Source organism: Eulemur rufifrons, chromosome 1, assembly GCF_041146395.1.
Source record: "Eulemur rufifrons isolate Redbay chromosome 1, OSU_ERuf_1, whole genome shotgun sequence".
In the NCBI taxonomy this organism is placed as follows: Eukaryota; Metazoa; Chordata; class Mammalia; order Primates; family Lemuridae; genus Eulemur; species Eulemur rufifrons.
In genome coordinates, this window is record NC_090983.1 from 64,686,331 (window position 1) to 64,700,266 (window position 13,936).

Consider the following 13,936-nt stretch of genomic DNA (forward strand, 5'->3'; position numbering starts at 1 on the left):
TCACAAATAAATACTTCCTATGTGCCAAGCTGTGAGCTAGAAGCTGAGGATAGCACAGCGGAAAGATGACTTTGTTCCTATCCTGAGGGATTCAGAATCTTGGCCACCTCTTTTGTTTCTGTTTCCAATATTGTTGCCATTGTTGTTTTGAGACTATCTTATTTCGATCTCCTTTGATTTTTATATATTATATTTATTTCTGATATCACTTTTTAAATAAGAATGCTATACTTATGGAAAAATATCTTTCATCCAATTTGAAACATAAGGAAACACAATGTTTCCTTTCTCTAGCCTCCCTTCTAATTTGACTGTAAAATAATGATTTTTATTTTTCAGAGTTCAATTCTCCGCAAAGGATTTAACAATGAAATACAAAAATCTCAGGTATTTTCATTTAGCTCATTATTTATTTCCCTTTTTTACATATAGCTTATATGCTTGTGTTTTATTTAACACCTTTACTGTATACATTAAATTAACATTATTTAAGAAACAACCATATTTCAGTTGCCCTTTTGACATTTCATTGATTAATATTTCACTAACGATATTAACTCTCTCTAGGATTGAGAAAGACTACTAGAATCTACACAGAAATTTCTACTGAATGAATTTCCCCACCTTCTCGGTGATTGTACACCTGCCTTCCTTATAAGGAGAACAAGGAAGTAAATCATGTTGAAGTTGCTTTTAAACACAGCTTTTCTTCTTTACCTGTCCAGGTAGCCTCTGTTTTCATTTCAGTCTTAATGAAAACTTTTTAATTTACATCTCAAGTTTCTTTTCAAAGCAGTGTAAGTAGTATTTAAAATTTTACACTCGAAGAAAGAAAGACTTTAATGATGTTCAGCTTTGGTCTTGTAATGTGGAAGGTAATTCATTTTTGTGATCTGTCTGCACAGCGAGAACTGAAACGAATGGGGATTGAACTGCTTTGCCTGTTCTTTCTATTTCTAAGAAGGAATGACCACGTACAAGGTAAGACCTCAGTTCTCTGATATGTTGCTTTCGTGGTATGCTTGACAAATCTGCCATTTGTTTCAGAAACTAGATCTGAAGTTATTTTTTATTTGATCTGTTTGATTGCTCTTTTGCCACCGAGCGAACGCTTTAACAAATTACCAGCAAATGCAGGGCTGTTGCCACAGTGAATGCTCTAGGCTTCCAGTAAATAAATACAAAGGTGGCACAGGCATTTTAATAAGAAGAATTAAACAACATTACTGCACAAGAGGACTTCTTAATGCCATGTGACAACCATTTTAGAAACTTTTCTATTTTATTCTACCATGAAGCCTTCCACTTAAGTGTAATAACTGGAAAGAATTTATTTTTTAAAAAAACCAGGAATACCCCATTTAAGAGAGAAGCATTTTTAAGGGGTACAAATAATTTTGAAAAATTGAAGTGGCAAATATTGACTAAAGATAATAAACAGCATGCTCCTGTATTTGTGAGCATTTAGATATTTTCACATTTTAAGGAAAAATTAAGATAACTTTTGGCTTATGAGATATACATATTTCCAACATGATAGATGTAAAATAGAAACTTTTATGTGAATTGCTAACATTTTGAGGACTGATCTTTGAATACTAAAATAAACTTTCATATTGTTTTATTCAGTAATTTAAAAGTCATAAGTCTCACAAATAGAATAACTGGAAGTGTGCTTACTCCCTTGCATCTTGCTGTGTTTAAACTCAGGTGGCTGCGCCGTGGGAGGTGCAGAAACCTGTGAAGACTGCTTGCTCATTGGACCTCAGTGTGCCTGGTGTTCTCAGGAGGTAAAACAAATGACCTCAACGTGTTTTTAAAAACTGTCTGCAGTTGCACGTATGTTAATTCCCTTTGTGTTAGTTCTGATAGCAGCCTGCTTTCTGTGGAGTTATATGCATAAAACAAATCAGGAAAGGAAAATGTGAGCATTAGTGGATCAAAGTGGAATTCATGCAATTACTCTCAAAAACAATCTGTGGAAGGAGGGGATGTCAAATTATTCTGAAAAAATACTTAACTGAGGATCTTTCATTTTAACCTGATTCCTCCTCTTATTTTAAAGCCATTTCTAACTGGTTAAAATATTGAGCTCTCTGGCTAATCAGAGATCATGGAAATGATATTTTCCGAAGTTAAATATACATTTGATGGCAATATTATAGTTGGGTTCCATCTGGGAAGCAGGATCCATTCTGAACCACTGCCAGGTTCTAAGAGAAGGGCTCTAGGTTTGGGGTAAACATTACTGTTCAGACATTATCCATTTCTTTTCAAAATTACATTTCCATGAACTCAGAGACTGTATTACACTGAGGGCAAAGTCCCAAACAGACATTCCTTATCCGGTCAAACTGAAAACTCTGTGAACGTGGTATAAAGATGATTGAGGAATATATAACAAGCCATCCTAAGTCACTGCCTATCCTATGACTCTATAAAGCAAGCTGGAAATGATTCATGGTCAGAAAGAGATGCATTAGCTCTCTGAATTTTAAAGCAGGTCTCTACCCACTGGATCTCATAAAGAGAATCTAAACACAAATCAAACCATACAAGAGAAACAAACCTAGATGCCCAACTCAGAACCTGGCTGTAAGTGTTAAAACTCAAATTCCAAGTTGGCTGTGTATCCGGGGAGGTGTCCTCACAGACAAGAGAGCACAAACCCAGCCCACTCCTGTACTGCTGCCTTGACTGATGGAGCCACAAGCCCAAGCTCAAGAGAATTATGTTTTTTGAGCTCATATATCAAAGCAGGATTGAGAATATACAAGGAGGGAAAAACCCACATATTTTTTGACTTCCTGAAGAAGACAGTATCAGTTTCATGCCAGAGGCATAAAACAACAAATCAGTTTAGAATTTTTATTTAAATGTATTTTTTTTTTTTTTTAGTATTTACTTAAGAGAGTTTCCTAAGTTACTATTGATAGCTTTACTTGTGGATAATACTTGGTAGCCCAACTGTCATCAAATTTTAAGGCTGGATTATTCTAAGAGGCCACTCTAATGGTAGTACTTATCAGTATATCAGTTGAGGCAGTTGGAGTAAAAAGTAAATTAGGCTTCTGCTCAGGGCAGATGGAAAAGAAGTTCTGTGGTTAGCACCACCTCTGATCTTTAGCAAAGGCTGAGACTACAGGTGACAGCAATGACACTGTGTTGAGAAGGATTCTGAGGCCTTGTCCAGCCAGTATTTGCCTTGGTTACAACATGGAAATTACAGAATTTCCATGAGCCTCAAATATGCATGAGCCTGACTGACAGATAACAAATTATAGTCTCAAAATCAATTTCAGAAGAAATCTAACTTTCCTAGTTGGTGAAAATAGCATGAGTGGCTTAGAATTCTGAGGGGAAAGGAAAAAAATATGAGCAATAGTTTGGTTCCCTCTAAGCATGAGAGTCAATGGGGATCAAATTCTACTTTGCCTAGTGCCTTGCAAGCTCTAGAGCAGCTGTGGCCATCAGGTAAGACAGGTATTTATGTTATGGCTCCATTTCTCTGTTCTGGGTGTTCCAGGATTGGAATGGCCACATCTCTGCTGGGAAACACTACATCTCCTTGCCCTTACCAGCCAGGTGGATCTGCAGTTGGCTGGAAAACTCCTGAGTTCTATACAGAAAAGCAGATTTTTAAACCATCTTCTCTTTCACTTCCCTTCCTCACCTCCAAATCTTGGAGAAAGATCTAAAAGACCTTGAACTGGAACACTTCAAGACACTGAGTTTAAAGTTCCCAAGAAGTCAATTCTAGTGAAGTAACACTGTAATATAATAACACATCAATGAATAAAAGGGGCACAGAGTTTTATTCAAGACAGGGAGATGTTGCAATCCACCCTCTTTAGGAATCCACAGAAAAATCTCTCTTTGTCACTGGATTTGGTAATAGACACACTGGAGAGCTTGGACAGCCCCAGGATCCCACAAACCTACAGGTCCCCCTGAACAGATAAAGTCACAGGATGACATCAACTCTATGAACCCAAATGTTTCAAGGATCTGGTCATGGCCTGGGAGAAGCTTTAAAAAAGTGAACTTTAACAGAAAAAGCCATTACATAAATACAATTGAATATAGTTGAAAGGAGATCCAATTTTACTCAGAATTTTACTGGCAGAATTCTCTGTTTATTCAGTTATAACTTAACTTTAGACCTATAGTCAATGTCAGTCATGTGGGGATATGCCAGTAAACTAGTAACGCATGCAAAAAAAATTCAATTGCTCAGACCTTATAAAGAAATGCAGATTTGTCTTCTTTTTCTCATTATTGTTTTTTTTTTCCTCTTCTAGAATTTTACCCATCCATCTGGAGTTGGTGAAAGGTGTGACACCCCAGCAAATCTTTTAGTCAAAGGATGTCTATTAAACTTCGTAGAGAACCCTGTCTCCCAAATAGAAATACTTAAAAATAAGCCTCTCAGTATCGGCAGACAGAAAAATAGTTCTGACATTGTTCAGATTGCGCCTCAAAGCTTGATTCTTAAGTTGAGACCAGGTATGTTATGGTTTGGCTCTTGTAAGTAAATCTAATGTCACAGACAGTAATTCTGATCTTCCACTAACGTGTCTTGTACCCTATTACATATCATTGATTATTATGACTCAGCTTTCCCATTCTTAAGGAAATAGATAATTGCAGGCTAACATTTTTCTTTATTCACCTTGGTCACATGTGCTCCAAATGCGTTACTAAAGAAGCCTTTTCTAATAGTGACCATTTGAATTACTCCCATGTTGTTAAGGCTTACCTCACATTTCCTCAAGGGTTGTAATGTAGATTTAAACTCCCCCTTAGCTGGTTCTCTTTTTCTAAAACCACACACAAAAAATTCAGCTTATCTTCCATCTAAATGGACGCTAGTTCTCCCAAGGAGATATAAAATATCCTAACTTATACCTCCTCCGGTAGTTCTAAGCTCTTGGCTGACAGATATTCGTGGGCTTGTTCATCTATAAACTCTACCACATAGCTCATGAAATCACATGTATCTTCAGTAAGTTCTTACTGAAATGAAATCACCAGCTGACCCAGTGATTGGCTCATCGTGAATGCATCTCAGTGAGTTTTTCTGGGTCTGCTTCCCTGCTGGGGCTTGGCAGGTGGTGAACAGACGCTGCAGGTGCACGTCCGCCAGACCGAGGACTACCCCGTGGACTTGTATTACCTCATGGACCTCTCCGCCTCCATGGACGACGACCTCCACACGATCAAAGAGCTGGGCTCCCTGCTTTCCAAGGAGATGTCTAAATTAACCAGCAACTTTAGACTGGGCTTCGGCTCCTTTGTGGAAAAACCTGTATCCCCTTTTATGAAAACAACAGCAGAAGAAATCGCAAACCCTTGCAGGTAAGTAAGTGATTCTCTGGCATCTCTGTGCACTGATTTTCTGTAGAGATATCCCCGCTCTGAGCCGCTCTTGCCAGGAGCTTGCTACCTCCTTGGAATTTCTGTCTTATCTGGTTGGATCTCAGCAGTTCTCTCAGTGGCCTAGGTTGTTTGAGCTCAAGGTGAGGTCACCGTAACTATGTGATTCCAGCCTTCAATCTTTGTAGCATCTGCCTCCTTGCTAGGTCAGGATGTGGCAAACTAGGATTTGTGTTATACGGACAAGGGGATCAAGTATTTCATTGTAGGTTCCACTGGACTGTGCCCACCCCAGCCCCTCAGAGACTTTCTATCCTCATTGACCACCATTTTCTGAGGCTGTTTGACAATAACCTGTACTTTCTCAGAGTCTCTCCCCTGCAGTGACTTCTGCCAAAATAATTTTTGCAGCTTCCTCTGACGTACTTTGGGAAATGTGGGTTTCTCTTACTGCCTGTAGAAGGCCTTCGCAGGCTTCACTGCTGTCAAACTCAGTAGGAAATGAGTCAGTGACTCCATTATAATAAGCTATTAAAACCATGTATTATGTAGGTGATGGTCGAGGGCAAATTGCTTGGTGATGGCTTACCTGTACAATGACATGTTCCAAATCGAATTATTCAATATCCTTCTGTTGAAAAAGAGCTACAATTTGTTCTGTGCCAGACCCTGTGCTAAAGGTTTTACATACATGACCTCATTCGGTCTTCATAGTAACGGCAGGTTAAAGCAGGTTTCATCAGCCCTATACTCAGAGGAAGTAACAGAGACTCGAAGAGGTTAGTAAGTTGCCTGGGGCCACATGACTCATCAATGACCCATATACTAAGATGGTGTGGTCCAAAACCAAGCTGTTTACTACTGTGCATCTAGTAGTTATGAAATGATTTTCCCAATGTATAGTAACTTTTAATGCTATTCTATACCAAAAGCATCAACCTATACAAAAGGCAAACAGCTTTTATTATATCATTTAAAAATATTTCAGTGTGGTTCCCAACTATAACCTAACATAGCCGAGAATAATTTAACCATGGAGGGAATTTTTCACTGACTGTAACTATCAGGAACTGTGTTTAGTGGCAAGTATCAGAAAGTGGCTTAAAAAAGGGAGACTTTTTTTTGTCTCTTTCACAAAAAGAAGTCCAGAGAAAGGCAATGCAGGGCTGGTCTGGCTGCTCCACAAACATGAGAGATCCAGGCCATTTCTGCTCTCTGTTTCATCCTTGGCATTTGGACTTTATCTCCATGGTCTAGGAAGGCTGGTGGAGGTGCTAAGCATCACTTCTTCATTCCAGGCAGGAAGAAAGAAGGAAAAGAGAGGCAGCTTAATAAAGGACATTGTCTCTTCCCCGCCCCCCTCCCCTTTTGAGGTATAATTGACATGCACTCAAATGCATACTTCAGAAATGTTCAGTTTGGTGAGTTTTGATAATTGAATACACCAATGCAATCAACATCCAGACATGACTGAGAATATTGCCATCGCCTCAGAAGGTTCCCTCATGGCCCATTACTGCAAGTTCTACTTCCTCAGAAGCAACCATTTTCTGATTTCTGTCATTTAGATAGGTTTTAGCCTATTCTTGGATTTCATATAAATGGAATAATATAATATCCTTTGTGTCTCACTTCTTTTGTTTAACATAATGTTTTTGAGATTTATCCATTAGTTTGTGTGTATCAGCGGTTGGTTCTTTTTTGGTTTTCTGGTTTGTTTGTTTGTTTGTTTCTTGAGACAGGGTCTTTCTGAAGCTGGTCTTAAACTCCTGGGCTCAAGCAATTCTCCTGCCTCAGGCTCCTGAGGGGCTAGAATACAGGAGTGTGCCACCCCATCTGGCTTCCTTTTTGTCTTATTTAATAGTCCATTGTGTAGATTTACTACATTTTGTTTATTCATTCTTTTATTGGTGGACGTTTAAGTTATTTCTATTTTTTGGCTATCATGAAAATACTGCTATAATCACTTGCTATAAATCTTTGTATGTTTTTATTTCTTTTACATAGATACTTAGACTGGAAATGCTGAATTATATAAGTGTACTGCTAATTTTTAAAGAAACTACCAAATTGTTTTCCAAAGGGAACACATTATTTTTCATTTCCATCAGCAATATAAGAGGATTCCAGATATTCCACATCCTTGCTAACACTTGGGATTATCAGTCTTTTAAATTTAAGGCATTCTAACAGGCATGTAGTAGTATCTCATTGTAGCTTTGCATTTCCTTAGTGATGCATGATGTTGAGCATCTTTTCATTTGTTTATTTGCCATTCTTATTTATTATTTTATGAAGCATCATTTCAAATCTTTATGCCCATTTTTAAAAAATTAGATTGTTTTCTTAATAGTCTGTTGTAAGAGTTCTTTATATATTCTATTGTATAAATGTTGTTTGTCAAATATGTATTTTCTCCCAGTTTGTGGCATGTATTTTTAGTTTTCTAGCAATGTCTTTGGTCAAGCAAAAGTTTTTCATTTTGATGAAGTCCAATTTATCCATTTTTAATTTTAAAGTTACTGTATTTTTGTCATAAGAAATTTTTGCCTACGCTAAGGTCACAAAGATTTCTCCTATGTTTTCTTCTGGAAGCCTAACCATTAAAGCTTTTATATTTAGGATTCTGATTTCAAATTAGTTTTTCATTTGGAATGAGAAGAAAAGTCTAGGTTCCATATAGTTTTGTTTCCATATAGATATCCAGTTGTTCTAGCACTATTTTTTTAAGAAAGACTTTCCCTTCCACATTAAATTATATTGATGGGTTTGTTAGAAAGCAATTGGCTATATATGTGTAAGTCTAATTCTGGACACTTTATTCTGTTTCATTGAATATACCTATGTAACTGCTAATGCCTCCTTACTGTCTTGCTTACCGTAGCTTTATAAAAAGTCTTAAAATTAGAAATGTAAGTCCTCCAACTTTGTTTTTCTTTCTTTTTTGGCCGTCCTAGATCCTTCCCATTTTCATATAAATTTTAGAATCCACTTGTCAATTTCTTCAAAAATATGCTGAGATTTTGATTGAGATAGCATTGAAACCATTGATCAATTTGGGGATATTGGACATCTTAAACATATTGAATTATCCAATCATTTCACATGGCATATATCTTCATTTATTTAGATCTTGTTTAATTTTTCAGAACAATGTTTTGTCATTTTCAGGGTATATATTTTTTTTTTTTACTTAGAGTAACTGCTCCTAAAGCACTTACATGATAGATATTTTGCACATCTTTTGTTTCATTTTTCTCTAGAGGCATGTTTAAAAATTTAATTTTCCAACTGTTTGTTGAGAACATATAGAAATATAATTGATTTAGAATATTCACTTTGTATCCTGCAATCTTGATAAATTTTCTCATTAGTTCTGGTCTGATTTTTGTAGATTCCTTAGAATTTTCTATGTACATGATCATGTCATCTGTGAATAACAACTTCTTTCTCTCCCGATAGCTATGCCTCTTCTTTCTTTCTCTTGCCTTATCACATTGGCTAGGATCGCCAGTACAATTTTAAATAGAAGTGGTAACAGAGGACAACCTTGTCACGTTCTTGATCTTAGAGAAAAAGCTTCAATGTTTCACCATTAAGTATGTTGTTAGCTAGTGTTTTCTTTTATTTCTCTTTATAGAATCAAGGAAATCCTCTTCTATTCCTTGTTTGGTAAAGTTTTTTTAAAATGCTGATAATAAATAGCAAGATATGATTATTATTATTAATTGTTTGATTCACTCATAAAGGGAAATAAGCTTGGTGTTAAGAACCTCCTATCTAACCTAAAAACATTTCTAATGCTTTTGGCCTTTTTTTAAAAAAAAAAAATCAGAGAATATTGTACCCGTCTAAAATTGTATTTAGTTCTTTGGTATATTATGTGTCTTTCCCCTACAACAAACTTCAGTAGCTAGTCTAGTAGGGCAATTCCATGTAGAATTACAAAGTGCCACCTCTGCCCCAGGGATCATGTTTAAAATCATTCTTCCTGTCACAGGCCAGATAAGATACAGCAACATGTAGTACAGTGATGACCATGGGAAACAATGTCTGTGGAATGTTACCAGAGAAAACAATTAAAATTAACAAGGTTGTATGGCTCAGCTAAGCTAGTAGCCCAGCATCTTGAACTAACAATCAGACCCTGTCCTTAATCAAGCTTCTAGAAAATGAAAGTGCTCTTTATTTACCTCTGACTGCATTTCATTTATGCATGCATTCATTCATTCAGCAAAAATTTACTGAGCTCCAACTGTGTACCAAGCATTGCGCTAGGCATGAGTATATCTGGAAGAAAAAGTCCTGGGGCCAGTCCTCAAGGAGCTGAAGTTCTTTGCATGGTGGTTAAGCATGTGGGTTTCAAAGTCAGCCCTGGATTAGGTCTTGACTCATCTATTCAGTCATAATGTGACCTTAGGTGAATCATTTCACCTCTCAAATCTTCAGTGTTTTCCTCTGTAAGTTTGGAATAACAGTACCAATGACCCAGAGTGGTTGTAAGGATTAGATGAGATAATGAATGGAAGCATTTGGCTCTGGGCCTGACCATAATAAGTTATCTATAAATAGTAGGAGCAATTACCAACAACAGAGTGTGGTTATGGGGAGACCAGAGCACTGCACAGGAAGCAGCGTATGAGGACCCAAAGGGGGGTTATATATTTGATCTCTTGAAAGGGTCAATATGTCCTATTTTCTAAAATTGTTTTTTAGTTATTATTCTTGGCAAAATTTACCATTAAGGTTATAAATAGCAAGTATTTTTTGCTGGAAATTATGTTTTCCTTTGCCATTACATCTCTAATTCTCTCAGTTTCTCTGTCTAGATACCACCACTGCACAAACATATACACACCAAGACAAAGAGTAAATCATCTGATCAAACTAAACCATATAATTATAGAATAAAATTTTCTTGACTGGAAGACAATGAGAGTTAAGGGCAAAGAGCATAGACTTTTTCAGACCTAGATTTAAATTATCACTTTGGACAAACAACTTACTCTCTTTGAGCTCTGTCTCATTATCTATAAATGGGAATAATAACATTGACCTCCTAGAGTAATCGTGAGCATTGAATGAGCTCAGAACATAACAGATATTCAAAACAAGTATTAATTTTCTTCCTCTCATTAACACTTATTAATTTATCTCTAGTTATTTTAATCTAGTGATCCCCAAATTTTTAGATTTCAGGACTCCCTTAGACTCTTAAAAATTAAGACCCCAAAGAGCTTTAGTTTATGTGGGATACATCTATCAATAATCACCATATTACAAAGTAAAACTGAAAAATTTTAAAGTAATTATTTATTGATTCATTTAATAATTACAATAAGAAACACGCTGTATATTACTGTAAAATGTGTTTATAAAAACAACTATATTTTCCAAAACAAAACAAAAATTAGCAAATCTTCTCTTCTAAAACAGAGTGGCACCATTTTACACTTTTACCAATCTCTTAAATATCTAGTTTAATAGAAGACAACTGTATTCTCATATCTGCTTCTGCAGATATGTTTAATCTGTTGCAGTTTTTTTTGGTTGAGTTCCATGGAGTTCCATGAGTTCCATGAGTTCATGGTTCCATGAATAAAGTCAAACTCATATAGAAATATGGTCAACTCATATAGAAATATAGTTGGAAGAGGAAGAAGCATTTAATAGCTTTTTCCAGTGACTGTGGACATTTTTCTCTGATACTACATTCAAACTAGATGACATGGAAAAGTTAGTTTTGATGTGGAATCTGAAAGAATATCAATGAATATTTCATATTCTGTTACGTTAAAATCCATTGGTCTGTCTTGCACTGTGAATGGCATTTTTACCAATGTGTGATTTTGTAATATGATGCTTTGGCCCTTTGAAAAATGGTTTACCGAATTACACAGACCTTCCAGATTCATGATACGATATCAAAAAATCACACTTGTTAATATCACCACCATTTCCATCAGATAAATTTTGAAGTACTTGTAAGTATTGGGAGTATTGTTTTGTTTTGTTTTGAGACAGAGTCTCACTCTGTTGCCCAGGCTAGAGTGCCCTGGAGTCAGCCTAGCTCACAGCAACCTCAAACTCCTGGGCTTAAGCAATCTTTCTGCCTCAGCCTCCCGAGTAGCTGGGATTACAGGCATGTGCCACCATGCCTGGCTAATTTTTTCTGTATATATTTTTAGTTGTCCATATAATTTCTTTCTATTTTTAGTAGAGATGAGATCTCGCTCTTGCTCAGGCTGGTCTCAAACTCCTGAGCTCAAATGATCCACCCACCCTGGCCTCCCAGAGTGCTAGGATTACAGGCGTGAGCCACCACGCCTGGCCTTGGAGTATTGTTAATCTCACAGGTAGCAGATAAAAATTTTCCCAAATTCTAATTTACCTCAAATTTTGTCATTGGCAACAAATTCTGGCAGTTGTTTTCTTTGAAGTGACAGTCTCACTTTGTTCAGTTTAAAAAACGTGTTTGCCAAACACTTATGTTGGAATAATAATTTGGCTGTCAATCATTCTTTCACATAAAAATGGTGTTCTGTAAAAAAGGGCCAGTTCAGCTCAAACAATCGCACAAGTATTTTTCCTTTATAAACGGGTTTCAGTGTGCAGCAGAAATGCCTTATGCATATTTCCCATGTATTGAAAAAAAGCACATGTAGTCAAAGATGCATACTTAGTAAAATTAATAACTTTTACTGCTTCCTCAAGGGCAATCAAGGGAAACTAGCATTTATTTTTATTGTTATGGTAAACGCTTTCTGGTAAAAAAAAAATACAAGGACTGCTAGCTAATACAGTTTGGAGCCACAGCCCTGCTACGTGCTGAGACACCGGAGCAGGTTTATTCACTGCTTTCGTATCATCATTCCAAGTGCCAACACAGTGAAAAATGCAGTTGACAGTTCTGAATTACTGTGAAAATAGTTTGAACTTAAGGACCCCCAGAAAGAACTCAGGGACCCCCACGGGTCTGTGTACCACACTTTAAAATTCATCCATTTGGCAGACATGGTGGCACATATATGTAGTCCCAGCTACTGGGGAGGCTGAAGCGGGAGGATTGCCCAGGAGTTTGAGTCCAGCCTGGGCAACATAGCAAGATTTCATCTCTTAAAAAAAGAAAGAAGGAAGGAAGGAAGGAAGGGAGGGACCACTCTTTTCATCTAATCTCTGCTGCTTTTTGGAGTAGCTTTCTCTATTTTCATTGGATGGAGGGTCAATAAAAATTTATCGCCCCTGCAAGGATCCTGAAGCAGTTTACAGTTTTGAAAGAGTTTCCTTTACTGTTGTCTAAAATATAGTAACAAAAATACGTTTTCTTCATTTTCATATTTATAAATCAGTTTAATGTGCATTTTAAAATAGTTAATAGCACAAAAGTTAAAATTTCTTTCTCTATCACCCATTTTGAAGGATTTTTTAACATCATTTCATATATGCTGTGGTGTTTTGTTTTATTTTGAATTTGATGCCAAAAGTGAGGAATTCATTGTAATTTTTCCAAAGAAGAAACTAAACCAGGAAATGCTTAAATAGATTTCCTATATGTGCACACACATAATCATATATGAGTATATGGTATATAGTTTCTTATTTCAGTGGTCATGAGCCCATGTGAAAATACAGACAAAAGGAAGAAAATGGAAATCATTTCTAACCCCACTTAGAAAAAGATGATGTTAACCTTTTGGTATATATCATTACAGTCTTATTTTATGGAGGTGGCCATCTTGGGGTACCTTGGGCTGTACCATTCAATGCTAGAGCCTCTACCTGCCCTTGTTCTGAAGCCAGGGGACACATCAGATTCTGATCTGCTTTCCACGAAAGTCTATTAACAGGTAGAAAATGTTTGCACTCACAGACACCAGCGTTCTGGTCCCAGTGAGAGCTTCATTACTCCGTGTAAAAGAAACCCACAGTCATTCTAATTTGTATACACAGTCGGTTCTCATTATTCACGGTAGTCATGTCAGTCGTATAGTGCACCATCACTCATGCCTGAATGAATGAGGCTTATCTCACCCACGTATTTTCTCCATAAGACACATCACGGCCTTCTTGTACTTAGGAACACTAAACAGCATTTTAGCATTATGCTTGGGGGCCATTGTAAACAGTGAAATTATCAAGGAAAGGCACAAAAATGAAAAAAATGTGGCACTAAGCAGATCATGAAAAGGACACATGCTTACAGCATGAGACCTGACATAAGAAGGCAGAGCACTGCCTTGTTTGACCTCAGCTGGGAATGTGCACACAGGAGGGACTCGCTTCTTTTTTTTTTGGCCTCTGTGCATGTCCACGAATGACTGAGAAAACATTACAGGTATTGATTTGGGGGTTACAAATAAATTTTAGCAAGTAGGTGAATTCACAGATACAGAACCTGTGACTAATGAGGATTGACTGTATACCTCAGGCAGATGAACTTGATGAACTAGAGTCTGGCCCTGGTGGATGATGCACCTTCATGCACTGACCAGATAGGCTGCTGGACCTGCAGAGCCGAGGCCCAGGCCCTGCATGTGCTCGTACGACAGTCAACCAGCTC

At 37.0% G+C, this 13,936-nt stretch overlaps 1 protein-coding gene across 1 annotated transcript in view; it reads left to right on the plus strand.

The window, feature by feature from the left end:
* The first annotated feature begins 711 nt into the window (after positions 1-711).
* ITGB6 (integrin subunit beta 6) overlaps positions 712-13,936 on the plus strand; it is a 74,843-nt gene continuing 61,618 nt past the window's right edge. The window contains exons 1-4 of the mRNA XM_069472249.1: positions 712-981; positions 1,711-1,790; positions 4,302-4,506; positions 5,112-5,358. Coding sequence (XP_069328350.1) covers positions 843-981; positions 1,711-1,790; positions 4,302-4,506; positions 5,112-5,358 — 671 coding nt within the window. The 5' untranslated portion in view covers positions 712-842. The remainder of the gene's footprint in view (positions 982-1,710; positions 1,791-4,301; positions 4,507-5,111; positions 5,359-13,936) is intronic.